At 38.2% G+C, this 15,580-nt stretch overlaps 1 protein-coding gene across 6 annotated transcripts in view; it reads right to left on the reverse strand.

Moving 5' to 3' along the window:
• LOC128645938 (P2R1A-PPP2R2A-interacting phosphatase regulator 1) overlaps window positions 1-15,056 on the reverse strand; it is a 280,777-nt gene extending 265,721 nt beyond the window's left edge. For all 6 annotated transcript variants that reach the window (XM_053699273.1, XM_053699271.1, XM_053699277.1 and 3 more), the window contains exons 1-2: window positions 14,693-15,056; window positions 5,721-5,799 (exon numbers count right to left, since the gene is read on the reverse strand). In XM_053699273.1, the coding sequence (XP_053555248.1) occupies window positions 5,721-5,799; window positions 14,693-14,787 (174 nt within the window). In that variant the 5' untranslated portion in view covers window positions 14,788-15,056. The remainder of the gene's footprint in view (window positions 1-5,720; window positions 5,800-14,692) is intronic.
• Between the last annotated feature and the right edge of the window lie 524 nt (window positions 15,057-15,580).

Consider the following 15,580-nt stretch of genomic DNA (forward strand, 5'->3'; position numbering starts at 1 on the left):
CTCCCCCGGATGAAAAGTCTGGCGACTTAGAAAATCCGCCTCCCAGTTCTCCACGCCTGGGATGTAGATCGCTGACAGGTGGCAAGAGTGAGACTCTGCCTAGCGAATTATCTTTGAGACTTCCAACATCGCTAGGGAACTTCTGGTTCCCCCTTGATGGTTGATGTAAGCCACAGTCGTGATGTTGTCCGACTGAAATCTGATGAACCTCAGAGTTGCTAACTGAGGCCAAGCTAGGAGAGCATTGAATATTGCTCTTAACTCCAGAATATTTATTGGGAGGAGTTTCTCCTCCTGAGTCCATAATCCCTGAGCTTTCAGGGAATTCCAGACTGCTCCCCAGCCTAGAAGGCTGGCGTCTGTTGTTACAATCGTCCAATCTGGCCTGCGAAAGGTCATCCCCTTGGACAGATGTGGCCGAGAAAGCCACCATAGAAGAGAATCTCTGGTCTCTTGATCCAGATTTAGTAGGGGGGACAAATCTGAGTAATCCCCGTTCCACTGACTTAGCATGCACAATTGCAGCGGTCTGAGATGCAGGCGCGCAAATGGTACTATGTCCATTGCCGCTACCATTAAGCCGATTACTTCCATGCACTGAGCTACTGACGGGTGTGGAATGGAGTGAAGGACACGGTAAGCATTTAGAAGTTTTAATAACCTGGCCTCTGTCAGGTAAATTTTCATCTCTACAGAATCTATAAGAGTCCCTAGAAAGGGAACTCTTGTAAGTGGTAATAGAGAACTCTTTTCCACGTTCACCTTCCACCCATGCGACCTCAGAAATGCCAGAACTATCTCTGTATGAGACTTGGCAGTTTGAAAACTTGACGCTTGTATCAGAATGTCGTCTAGGTACGGAGTCACCGCTATGCCTCGCGGTCTTAGTACCGCCAGAAGTGATCCTAGAATTTTTGTAAAGATTCTTGGAGCCGTAGCTAATCCGAAGGGAAGAGCTACAAACTGGTAATGCCTGTCTAGGAAGGCAAATCTCAGATACCGGTAATGGTCCTTGTGAATCGGTATGTGAAGGTAGGCATCCTTTAGATCCACTGTGGTCATGTACTGACCCTCTTGGATCATGGGAAGGATGGTTCGAATAGTTTCCATTTTGAATGATGGAACTCTTAGAAATTTGTTTAGGATTTTTAAGTCTAAGATTGGCCTGAAGGTTCCCTCTTTCTTGGGAACCACAAATAGGTTTGAATAGAATCCCTGCCCGTGTTCCGTCCGCGGAACTGGGTGGATTACCCCCATTAGTAAGAGGTCTTGTACACAGCGTAGAAACGCCTCTTTCTTTATTTGGTTTGCTGATAACCTTGAAAGATGAAATCTCCCCCGTGGAGGAGAAGTTTTGAAGTCCAGGAGATATCCCTGAGATATGATCTCCAACGCCCATGGATCCTGGACATCTCTTGCTCAAGCCTGGGCGAAGAGAGAAAGTCTGCCCCCCACTAGATCCGTTTCCGGATAGGGGGCCCTCTCTTCATGCTGTTTTGGGGGCAGCAGCAGGTTTCTTGGCCTGCTTGCCCCTGTTCCAGGACTGGTTAACTTTCCAGCCCTGTCTGTAACGAGCAACAGCTCCTTCCTGTTTTGGAGCGGAGGAAGTTGATGCTGCTCCTGCCTTGAAGTTACGAAAGGCACGAAAATTAGACTGTTTGGCCTTTGATTTGGCCCTGTCCTGAGGTAGAGCATGGCCCTTACCTCCCGTAATGTCAGCTATAATTTCTTTCAAGCCGGGCCCGAATAAGGTCTGCCCTTTGAAAGGAATATTAAGCAATTTAGATTTAGAAGTCACGTCAGCTGACCAGGATTTAAGCCATAGCGCTCTGCGCGCTTGGATGGCGAATCCGGAGTTCTTAGCCGTAAGTTTGGTTAAATGCACAACGGCATCAGAAACAAATGCGTTAGCTAGCTTAAGTGTCTTAAGCTTGTTGATTATTTCATCCAATGGAGCTGAGCGAATGGCCTCTTCCAGAGACTCAAACCAGAATGCTGCCGCAGCAGTGACAGGCGCAATGCATGCGAGGGGCTGTAAAATAAAACCTTGTTGAACAAACATTTTCTTAAGTTAACCCTCTAATTTTTTATCCATTGGATCTGAAAAGGCACAACTATCCTCCACCGGGGTGGTACGCTTAGCTAAAGTAGAAACTGCTCCCTCCACCTTAGGGACCGTCTGCCATAAGTCTCGTGTGGTGGCGTCAATAGGAAACATTTTCCTAAATATGGGAGGAGGGGTAAAAGGCACACCCGGTCTATCCCACTCCTTGCTAATAATCTCTGTAAGCCTTTTTGGTATAGGAAATACGTTAGTACACACCGGTACCGCATAGTATCTATCCAACCTACATAATTTCTCTGGAATTGCAACCGTGTTACAATCATTCAGAGCCGCTAATACCTCCCCTAGCAATGTGCGGAGGTTCTCTAGCTTAAATTTAAAATTGGAAATCTCTGAATCCAGTCTCCCTGGATCAGATCCGTCACCCACAGAATGAAGCTCTCCGTCCTCACGTTCTGCAAACTGTGACGCAGTATCTGACATGGCTCTCATCTCATCCGCGCGCTCTATCCTTAACCCAGAGCTATCGCGCTTGCCTCTTAATTCTGGCAACTTAGATAATACTTCTGTCATAACAGTAGCCATGTCTTGCAAAGTGATTTGTAAGGGCCTCCCTGATGTACTTGGCGCCACAAAATCACGCACCTCCTGAGCGGGAGGCGAAGGTACTAACACGTGAGGAGAGTTAGTCGGCATAACTTCCCCCTCGTCGTCTGGTGATAATTTCTTTACATGTAAAGATTGACTTTTATTTAAAGTAGCATCAATGCAATTAGTACACAAATTTCTATTGGGCTCCACATTGGCCTTTAAACATAGTGAACAAAGAGATTCATCTGAGTCAGACATGTTTAAACAAACTAGCAATGAGACTAGCAAACTTGGAAATACTTTTCAAAATTAATTTACAAGCAATATAAAAAACGTTACTGTGCCTTTAAGAAGCACAGAAAAACTGACAGTTGAAATAACAATGACCAAAATAGTTATAGCAACCAAATTTTCACAATAAATGTATTAAGTTAGCAAAGGATTGCACCCACCAGCAAATGGATGATTAACCCCTTAGTACCTAAAAACGGATAACAATTATATAATTAACGTTTTTCTCACAGTCAAATACACTGTCACAGGACTGCTGTGCCTGATTACCTCCCTCAAAATGGATTTTGAAGACCCCTGAGCTCTCTAGAGACGATCTGGATCATGGAGGATGAAGTAGACAGATTGTGACTGAATTTTTACTGCGCAAAAAAGCGCTAAAATAGGCCCCTCCCACTCATATTACAACAGTGGGGAAGCTCAGAAACTGTTTCTATGCAGAAAACAAAAATGGCCATGTGGTAAAAATCATGTCCTAATAAGTTTTATCACCAAGTACCTCACAAAAACGATTAACAAGCCAGTAAACGTTTTAAACATACATTTGAAAGTTATGTATTATTATTATTAATAAGCCTGCTACCAGTCGTTTTTACTGCAGTTAAGGCTCATACATTATTTCAGTATTAACAGTATTTTCAGAGTCAATTCCATTCCTTAGAAAAATACATTCAGTGTACACACACACATCAGCCTGATACCAGTCGCTATCACTGCATTTAAAGGCTGAACTTACTTTACAATGGTATCAGCAGTATTTTCTCAGTCAATTCCATTCCTCAGAAAATAAATTACTGCACATACCTCATTTGTTGCAGGGGAGCCCTGCATGCTATTCCCCTTCTCTGAAGTTACCTCACTCCTCAGATGAGAAACAGCCAGTGGATCTTAGTTACGTCTGCTAAGACCATAGAAAAAAACCCAGGCAGATTCTTCTTCTAATGCTGCCTGAGAATAAACAGCACACTCCGGTGCCATTTAAAAATAACAAACTTTTGATTGTAGAAATAAACTAAGTTAAAAAACACCACAGATCTCTCACAGCTTCCTTTTTAGTTAGGCTGCAAGAGAATGACCGAGTATGATAGGTGAGGGGAGGAGCTATATAGCAGCTCTGCTGGGTAATTCTCTTGCAGTTTCCTGTTAGGAAGAGATATATATTCCATAAGTAATGGATGACCCGTGGACTGACTACACTTAACAGGAGAAAAGATATTTGATAACGGAAGTAAATTGGAAAGTTGTTTAAAATTTGCATGCTCTATCTGAATAATGAAATTTTGTCTTTACTGTCCCTTTAATAAAATATAAGCTGTAAATAAGCCTCACATCAAGATGCACAATACCAAGCGTTTGCTTTTTTGTTTTGTAAAGTATGCTGCCACTAGACTCTGGAACAGTGGAAACGTGTTCTCTGGAGTGATGAATCATGCTTTAATCTCTGGCAGAAGAATCTGGTTATGGCAGATGCCTGGAGAATGTTACTTACTGGGATGCATAGCGCCCACTGTAACGTTTGATGGAAGTGGGATAATGGTCTGGGGCTGATTTTAAGGGATTATGTTAGGCTCCTTAGTCCTACTGAAGGGCCATCTTAATGTTACAGGATACAAAGACATTTAAGACAATTTGATGCCAAATTTGCGGCAATAGGTTGGGGGAAGGCCCTTTCCTGTTCCAGCATGACTGTGTCCCTGTGCACAAAGCAAGGTACATGAAGACATAGTCTAACTATAAAAATCAATCTGCATACCAAATCTATATTGGTGCAGTAGTTTTGGCTGGAGCTTTGGCTAATCATTTTACATGTTGGGAGTTAAAGAAAACGTTTCAACACTTAAAGGGAGAAGAAACCCCAAAAAATTATTCTGAGATTCAGACAGAGCACACTATTTTTATAAAGCTTCAAATTTACTTCTATTATCAAATTTGCTTCATTCCCATGATATTCTATGTTGAATAAAAACCTAGGTAGGCATCTGGAACACTACATACTGCCATCTAGTGCTCTTGCAAATTGATAATTTTCTTGAAAAACTGCTGCTATATAGTGCTCCAAAATGGGGTGGCTTCTAAGCAAACGTCCCTACTTTTCAACAAAGATACCAAGAGAACAAAGAAAAAATTATAATAAAAGTAAATTAGAAAGTTGTTTAAAAGTGAATGCTCTTTCTGAATTATGAAAGAAAATGTAATGTCCCTTTAACTCCAAAAATACTCAGTATACTTTAGTATTTCCAATCACCAAAAATGCCCACAAAACTGCAAAATTTGTTTATCCAATACAAAAGTTACAAGCACCTGAAACACGTTTTAACATTGACCAATGCATTGGTCAAATCCCATATATTTTCAAAAGTTGTCAACAACAAAAAAAAAGGCAAAATGCAAGGTCATACAAGATGCTGCTGGGTAAAAGGTGCAGAAACTAGCAGAAATACATATATTTATATAAAGCAAACAGCAAGGTAAAAGTTTATATTTCATACAAATTAATAAATTATACGTTCTTTGTCATATCAGGTTTAGCAGACTTTACACTATCGCTATAAACAATCATTTTTTTTCACCCACTTTCACACAACACAAATAATGCTCTCTCAAATGCAGTTTAATCTAACTAATCTGCAAACATGTTTTGCTATTAGTGTTGTCATATATAGTAAGGAAAGTAAACAAAACTCACTGTAAAGTAATGTTTATTAACCATCTATGTAGAGATACAAATGAAAGGAAATGAAAAGCAGATGTGCCAAATTTAGACAAAACTTACCAAGCTTTGGCGGTTTACTACAGTAGTACTATTCCTGCGGGCTCTCATTACATCTGTCTGGAACACCTGTGAATTATCACTAAAAAAAAATAAACATTTGGTCAAAAACAATACAAATAGAAGACCAAAATAAATTTTACTCAAAATAATAAGCAAAGTCTGTAAAAGCTATTTAAATACACTCTGGGCACAGGAACACACGCAAGATGGTTATAAAAAAAAAGGTTGGTGATCAGGCTTCTCCAGATGTTTGAAAAGCTCAGTAAATAAACTGTACAAAATGAGAGGAAGTGGTGTTTTAAAAATATATATTTTGAACTAAAAATACAAAACAAGTGAGTTTATTAAAAGTACTCAAACCATGTTTTGGTAGTTTAGTGTGTGAATACCTGACTGCTGTTTTTTTTTCTTTTCTCTCACTAATAACCCATAAGTAGTCATGGAGTAGATATGGTTATACAACATTTGAAATTGTTTTTTAAACTTACGTGGGTTACATATTATGAAACATATTTTTCAGCCTATGTGTGTAAAATAAGAAGGGAGAATCTCTAAACTGGAAAATTTTAGCTGATAGAAATTCTTAAACGGGACACTGTAGTGCAAAAGGTACATGCTGTAATTGGTTAGAGCATGTCATTTTTGTACAACTCACACTGGAAATCACCAGCTGTGTCAAGCTCATGAGCGGCAATCTTTGCCGCTCCCAATCAATTTACCTGTGTGTTTAACATCTTTGTGGTGGCTGAACACAGACTAACACAGTATTTTGTGTAAAATGTACCTTCTATGAAGAATTAGACTACATAATTGTAGCACAATTCAGAACAAAATTGCCTGGTAGTTTAGGTCTGGAGTGTCCATCTAGATGAGATCAGATGAATATACAGCATGCGCTAATTCCTGGATTCTGACCGTCCTATAGAGCAAATTACTATAGCTATATCAGTTAAGCGCTTCTACCTTTGTTGCATATACAAAAAGAGAGAAGCGCTCAACATGAGAACGAGCAATAGCATAATAGCTTGTTCTATGGCTAGTTACGACCCTAGGAGCAACCTCTTTTTGCTCAACATGTGCCTTTCCCAGAGAAGAACTTTCCTGTAGCATATCAGTCTGATCCTGACTAAACAGTGCAGTCCAGCCCCAAAATACCAGTCAATCCCTCTCTGAACAAGAGAAAACGGCAAACCCCATAAGTACTTTTCGGCCTAGTGTGGGCCTCGTCATTGAGGTGCAGCCATATCCCTTCTAGACACACTTAACAGGTTCGCGTCCGGTTTCCCGCATCACCCTTAGGAAGACTACCTTCTTGTTTTACTCCACCACAAGCACATTTTTTCAAATGCTTATTATACCTTTGCATAGTATTATAATTTAAAACATTGGTTTGGCATGGATGTAAATCTTGGTACTCATGTTGTGCTTTTGTAAAAATTTTATGAAACAAAGCAGTGGTTTTTCTTCAGGAAAAACAGACAATTGAATTAGTTTTATACACCCGTACTGAACAAATAAGCATGGTTTTTAAAGTGGTGATACCTTTGGATTGGAACAATAAGTTTTCATGGAATATGTATCTGGTTTAGCAATTACTACTAACTTAGAAAAATTGAAGTGAATTATTCAAACATTTTTGGGGAATTCGGTTTATTTTCTTTTAAATTATGCCCATCAAAAATACATTTTATGTCTTTTTTTCCTGTTATTTAAAAAAAAAAAAAAAAAAAAAAAAAAAAAGTGTTTTTATTTTCCCCATTCCCTGCAAGAAGCTAAAGTATATACTCCAGACTTCAGCCCTGCAACAAGATTGAGAGATCACAGTAGCTCATTTACTAACTGGCCACAGCAAATGCTAAAGAATACTAAAGAGCATTTTCAAGGGGTGTGTCCCTAGACTACAAAACAAAGAAAAATTGTCTAACAAATTGACAGTCTAAGTGCTACTAAAAGGGACTTAAAACCTTAATTTTGGCTTTCATGATTGAGACTGTCAGGGTACAGGTAAAGGACATTATATATATATATATATATATATATATATATATATATATATATATATATATATATATATATATATATATATATATATATATATATATATATATAAAAGAGAAAGAGGTCACCTGCGCTAAAATCTAGGATGTGTGTCTCTGAGTATTGTGCGCCTAAATAATGTATAGAAAGAGAAAAAACAATATAAAAGTGGAGGCGCTCAGCTTTACAATATAGATTATAAATATATGTATATCAAATATAAGTCTTTTGTTGGTGAATTGTATCACAAGAGTTGAATCAATTGAGGAATTACTGCTTACCAGCTGTTACCTCAATCTTATGAGGTAAGGTGAGTGCCCTGGTTTAAAGATGATTTGCTGTAAAGGAACTTCTATGTCCTGGTGATATCCCTGGAAGTCTGTTGTTCAGAATTGGTCCTTCCGTTATGGGAATGAAGATCCTGGACTCTCCCCCTCAGCATAGAGCATTATATATTCTGGAGCAAGTTGTCCAGAACTTGCTCCAGAATATATAATGCTCTATGCTGAGGGGGAAAATGATGTGATACTACCCCATCTACAATTAATATTGTAATTTATTAATGAAATAAATTATAATATGTTTAATAGGGAGAATTAAATTAACAGTGTACTTATCTTAATATAATATAATATAATGGTGCTTGGTATTGAAATGATCAGAAAATTGACATGAGGCTATCCTGCCTGGAATTCGGATTGTAAGTAATAAATGCAATGTTGTAGTATTGTTTAATATAATCATTATATGGAAATATTATAAAATGTTTAGAAGTGGTTAAGTGAATCTGTTTATGTTCGTCAGCTGCCACCCGAGGGCCAGAACCCAGTATGAAAGTTAAGGGACTTAACTGTTAAAAGATGCTTTTCCATAGCGACAATATATACTACACCAATAGGGAGCGTTCCCCAGAATTATCCAATGAGAAGGGACAAGCACGTGGGCGTAAACAAACAAGATCTCCAATGATTATATAACAGGAAAGTTAAATGTAAGAGAGGACAGTTTTTTGTGTGATTTGCTTAGAGTGGTGATTGATAACTGGCGGCCATACTTGGAACACAGTCATTTAAGCAAGGAGCTGAAACTAACCTTGACCTATGCAAAATAACTTTCCTTCAAATGAGGAGATCTAAAGATATTTGGAAAAGATTGAATTACATTTTGGTTCAAACTGGTGATGTATGATTTCTAACTTTAATATTTTAAACAAAGGTTATTGGTAATATCATAGTCAAATTGTAGTTAACAGATTTAAAGGAACACTTAGTATTTTAAAGTTAGTATTTCATAGCCTGTGTATTGTTAAACACATATCCTTAATGCTAAGTTGTTTCATTTGTGCAACTATAGAGTTATAACTTAGAGTTTGGTTATTGGCACAAATAATATTTACAATTTGATGTTTTAATAGAAGTGTATATTGTACTATTGTTTAAATTAGCATTGTAATTGTATTGTTGAATATTAGTAGCTGCCATCCTAAGTCTCATTGTGATATTTTAAATGTAATTCTGAATGAAAGGCTATTGTGAATAAGTAAACTGTATGAACTCTGCATAGCATATTTTAATAGTTTTAAACGTGTATAGTATTGACTCACATTCTGATCCATACAAATATATTCCAATGTGTTCATAGATATTAACTAATAAAAAAGAATTCAGGTATTTATATTAATTTTTTTGTCTTAGTTTATGCATATTTGATGGTGGGTTTAGTTTAAAGAAAGATTGTTAGATATATTCAGTTATAACCCTGCCATATACTCACATATTATTTGGAGAGTACTGCTAAGATTCTTATAAATATACTGACAAGACAGAGCATAACATTTTTAAAAACTTTTGAATTTACTTTTGTTAGCAAATGTGTTTCATTCTTTTGAATGCTTTGTTGAAGGAACAGCAATGTACTACTGGGAGCTAGCTGAACACACAGGATGAGATATATGTGAAGCCACCAATCAGCAGCTAGCTCCCAGTAGTGCAGTGCTGTTTCTGTGCTTACCTAGGTATTATTTTTAACAAAGGATTACAACAGGAGAAAGCAAAATAGATATTAGAAGTAAATTGAAACATTGTTTAAAGTTCTATCTGAACCATAAAAGACACTGTTTAGGTTTCATGTTCCTTTAACATATCATGGAAATCTGGTCTGTTAGGGGTATAAATTCTGTGCCTACCTAGGTATACGTTTTAACAAAAGCTACCAAGAACTATGCAAATTACACATTACAAGTGAATTGGAAAGTTGCTTATAATTGCACGTTCTATCTAAAACGTGAAAGTTTAATTTTGACTTTACTGTCCCTTTTTATGCACACCAAACATATTTTGCAGCACTATGTACACAGGTACATCATTACAGAAGAGTATATACAAAAACTTACTTGAACTATAAAAGGAGTAGACACCCCTGCATGTGAGTGTATAGGGTACTAATTTCTTTGTAAAAATGGCAACCTTAATAATAGGGTTTTGACTATAGCCCTGATATTCAAAAGGTTCTCCTACTTGGAAAGAAATTGCAGTTCAGACTTCACAGGGGCTGACCTCACTGAATATTCAAAAGAAAAAGGGTGGAACACTCCAGCACTGTGAAATCTCTCTCATTGTAATATATGGAGAGACAAGTCCAGTGGAATACAGCACTGCATGAGTTTTGTTACACTTACACTTTGTGCTTTGTATTTTAGATTACTTTACACTTTAGATTTCAGTGTTAAAACATTAAAGCTTTGCACTCACATTTATATTTTAATCCATTTAGATTTAGAACTAGAGGTGATTTTACTAATTCTAATTATGTTTTGAAAGTTTGTGTTTTTTTAAAAAATTACTTGTCAACCCAGTAGTCGGTGGGGGGGCTGAACAGGGGCGTTCCCAGGGTATGTCTGAAGCTCTCCCACAAGTCTTGTGAAATTTTCTAAGCATTTTAAACAAGCTGGTTACCTTCTCTCTCCCATGTAAAATTTGGTATCCCCGGAGTTTCATTACTTTCTATGGAAAGCATATCTCATCTCTTTCCAGGTTCCTCCCCTTTTCTTAGAAAATTCAGTGAGTTCTGGCTCTGTGAAGTCTGCACTATAATCTCTCTCCAAACTAGAGAATGTTCGATTATCTGGCCCATAGAAAGTAATGACGCTCTCTGGGAAACTGAAGTGACAGTTTTCATTTAACTAAAAGACATGCAAAGTGCAATCTAAATTGTAAGAGATACATATAAATATACAAAGTATGAGCCTATTTTGTTAAAGTTACACAGAAACTGTGAAGGCATAATCAGAATTTGTAAAATCACAATCCTAAATACACTGCTGTATACAAAAAAGAAAGTGCAAAGTTTAAATGTAATAAAATTTAATATGAAATGTAAAGTGATATAAAATAGACAGCCCAAAGTGTAAATGCAGCAGAACTGTTATATCATGCAGTGATATATTGCACTGGGCTTGTCTCTCCTTCACATACAGAAATACAGGGAACGCCCCTTGGAGAAGTAAAGCAAAATCTGCCTTTTGAAAATTTCACTAGGGATCTCTCAGTGCTGGAGGATCATATTAGAATATCTCACCTGAGCAGAGAGGTCTTGAATATCAGGTGCAATGTCACTACTTTGCGATATTGCCAAACTATAACGTTGCTGGTCATCTATCTTGAGAAAGTTGACTTGAAACATTGTTAGGTTTGGTAATGGGGGTTAGATAGAAAGTAAACTCTGGGTGGATTGCATGCTGGAAACATTTATGCACAGTACTGTAGCAGTCTTATGTTACTGGTGTGCACAATGGGCTTGATTTATCAAGCCATTCTCCTTCCTTTGACAGCAAGAGAACCTGAAGTAAGGATTTATCAAGCAGTGATCACCAGACTACTTCTTCCCTACCCTCTTCTCCCCCTCTGTAGAATTTCAATCTCCCCGATCTCATCCGAGAGGGGAGATTAACAGCTCCTGCCCACGCGTGATTGGCTGTAAGCAGGGTTGCACACAAGCACAAAATAGCGCTCATGTGCAATGTTAAGTTCGGGCAGTAAATTGCTGCCTGCCAGAGGAGAGCTCGGGCAGACTAGTGCAAATATATGCGCAGGCAGGTGACGGGGGTTGCACACGAGCGCAAAATAGCACGTGTGCACAATGTTAAATTCAGGCAGCAAATGGCTGCCCGCCACAGGAGAGCTCGACCGGACAGGGGTGAATATATAAAAAGCAAATTGTATGATGAAAGTGAATTGGAAATTTTTTTTTAAATTGTGTGCCCTATCTGAATCATAAAAGTTTAATTTTGACTTGACTTTCCCTTTAAAGGGAGAGTAAAGTCAAAATTAAAGGGACAGTCTACACCAGAATTTTTATTGTTTTAAAAGATAGATAATCCCTTTATTACCCATTCCCCAGTTTTGCATAACCAACACAGTTATATTAACCTCTTAAGGACATATGACGGAATTTTTCCGTCATAAAACAATTGAGCAAACTGAAATCTGTGTCCTTAAAGGGTTAATATACTTTTAACCTGATTATCTTGTATCTAAGCCTCTGCAAACTGCCTCTTTATTTCAGTTCTTTTGACAGACTTGCAGTTTAGCCAATCAGTGCCTGCTCCCAGATAACTTCACGTGCACGAGCAGAGTGTTATCTATATGAAATACATGAACTAACACACTCTAGTGGTGAAAAACTGTTAAAATGCATTCTGAAAAGAGGTGGCCTTCAAGGTCTAAGAAATTAGCATATGAACCTCCTAGGTTAAACTTTAAACTAAGAATACCAAGAGAGCAAAGCAAAATTGGTGATAAAAGTAAATTGGAAAATTGTTTAAAATTGAATGCCCTATCCTATCTGAATCATGAAAGTTTATTTTGGCCTAGACTGTCCCTTTAAACTTAACGCGCATGCAGGGGCATATTAATACATAGGTCAACAAGGCCGGTGCCAAAGGACGGCAAATTTTGAGTGCCTAGGGAAGCACAAAACCTAAATATGCCACTGCACGCATGCAATTTTAAACAACTTTCCAATTTACTAATTTTATCAAATTTGCTTTATTCTCTTAGCATCCTTTGTTGAAGGCATGATCTAGGGTAGGGTCAAGATCAGCAATGTTCTACTGGGAGCTAGCTGAACAATCCAGGTGAGCAAATGACAGTATATGTGCAGCTACCACTAATGTATGGCTGCTCCTGTGCCTAACAAGGTATGCACTTCAACAAAGTATACCAAGCTATTGAAGCAAATTTCAGAATAGAAACAAACAGGAAAGATGTTGAATAATAAAATGCTTAATGTGGGACTTTACTGTCCCTTTTTAATGAATCTACAACCATTAGTTGATTAAAAAAGGCGTATTGTAGATCCAGAAACTCTCATGACCCTATTACTTCAAAACTATTTTTGTTCTTGACTTTTAACCTTCATCTGCACCCGCAAATTTCACAGAACCTTGAATATTAGCAGAAGGATGGGATAAATGCCTGCAGTTTCTCTTGCCCATAATGTATTACTCTTTTGAACCCATCAAATAGCATTGACTTTACCTAATTTAAGTTCAATGTGTCTCTTTTCTGACTCTTGAACAAGCAATGTTCTACCACAACAAACCGGCCCTTAATTCATATTAACACGTTGTGCTACAGACTGTTCACAAAAATCTTGCTTCATCACTATATACGTTCTCCCCTGTTTGCAACAGTATAAATGGCAGATTGATATTTTCACCAGTATTCCTAAAATGTCTGAAGTTCTCTGCAAACCTCTATTTGCATTAGCTCAGCCCATGAAGATACCCTCTAAATCCCATTCCTTGCCATAGTGATCTCAAATCCTCTAACCCAGTGGTTTCAAAGTACAGGCCCTGAGGCCATATGTGGCCCTCAAGATACTTTCATCTGGCCCTCCCTTGTTTAATAGGTAAACCATTAATTTGGGCTGACAACTTTTTTTAAGGTTGTAAGAGGTGTAACTAGTTGATGTTCTATATAGGCACTCACAAGATAAATATATAGACAAGTGTCCAGTGTAGACTCCCACCATACACTGCTTGGATAAATGTCACTTTTACATTTGTATACAGTTCCAGAAGGATCATTTCACTTGGCACTCACAAGGTAGATATAGACAATTGTGTATGTCTGCTGGGGGCTACAGCTCCCACTATGCACTACTACTTGGGTAAATGTCACTTCCAGTTACCAGTATATCTAGTTCCGAAACACATACTCTGTTCAAGTGGCCCCCATGGGCGAAGAACACTTGGCAAGTGGCCCCCAGATAAATTGAGTTTGATACCCCTGCTCTAACTTAATGAAGTTGAAGGATCAAACACTATTATAAGCTGTTGCCAAAGTCCCCATCTCACTGGGCACCATTTTTAAAAGTGCCCTAAGGAACGCTATCCTTGCCCATGTCTGTATTATATAACAATGCATGCATTCCCATCTAGATTCCAAGTCCTCAGTCCTACCTCAGACCCTAGGTCTTTATCCCAATGTTCTCACTTTAGTCTTATTATGAGAGTATTATTGTTTAAACATTGTTTCTTAAAATGATCGGTTTAGCATGTGACCCAATAATATTTAAGTTTTTAAAGACATCAAAACTGTGACTCAAATCCTGTGTCAACCAATGTTAGTACATTCAGGTTCATAACACCATCTCCAGTGATCCCAAGTGTGCTCATCACCACTTGTTAACTTGGCAGTTTTCTTAAATTTTGCCAAGTGCACCATTACTATTTTGGCCATCATTGACTAATCTCTGTATATTGGTTAATTATGAGGTCTGTTAAATCTTTAGAGTACCCCTAACCCAGCTCTTACGCTACTAGTCGGCCCTTTCAAATGCACTCGCCAAAACCCGTTAATGATGGTGCTGCATTGAGACCATTCCAATCATGTCTTAGTGGCCCCAAATCAAATAATGCCCCATTCTCTCACCTCAGCCCGTTGATGAGGGGGGCGCTGTTGGACCTTCTCAAGCTGCCATCACTCGGCGGGATCTCCATGTCCAGCTCCATTTTCTCCTGAGCCATCGTGTTGCTCAGTGTGTGCGCGCTGCTTCGGGTCCTTCTTCCAATTACTGGCTCATACTGAAGCGTCTCTGTTGCTCCCTCCCCGGGTCTCACACTTTAGGCCGCACTTAGTACACCGCGGACCGAAGCCAGCCAGGCCCCATAGCCCGGGGAGGGATGGTGGAAGCAGCTGTTCCAGCACCTACTATCAATTTCCTCAGACCCCTATACGTGCACTGTAGCTCCAACCCCGTCCAGGCCCAAAACGACAAGTAAACTTGGGCCGCTGAGAACAGCAAAGACCAGGCATGCGCACTGCCTCAGCATCAGCTCCATCTATTGCTCAGTAATCGTGTTGTGCACATTTGTTTCATTTGATTTTTTTTTATTTTATTAAATCTTCGCCGTCTATTACCCGGTTGGATTATAAAGTTTACTGAAACTTTCACAATTAAAATGTACTGTAACGTGAAATGAAATAAGATACATAAGCAGCTAATATTTATTTTGTAAAATAAGTCTGATAAAAGACACGTCGATTTTTTTCTTTAGAAAATGTGGTAATTTCACACGAATCCAAGGGAAAAAAAACTTTGGCTAGGGGAAAAAAAAAGTCACAGAAAAAGGTAATATTTTATTCAAATAAAGTAAACAAACAAGCAATTTTAAACCATGTGTTAACTGACAATACATGACTTTTTACATACTAACAACACAATTTACTAATGAGGGCATTACACAAATATGAAAAAGTATAACAAAATGAGAAGTAATGAAGATTTATTCAGTTTCTTAAGCAAAATAAAGTAATTAA

Source organism: Bombina bombina, chromosome 1 (assembly GCF_027579735.1).
Source record: "Bombina bombina isolate aBomBom1 chromosome 1, aBomBom1.pri, whole genome shotgun sequence".
Lineage (NCBI taxonomy): Eukaryota > Metazoa > Chordata > Amphibia > Anura > Bombinatoridae > Bombina > Bombina bombina.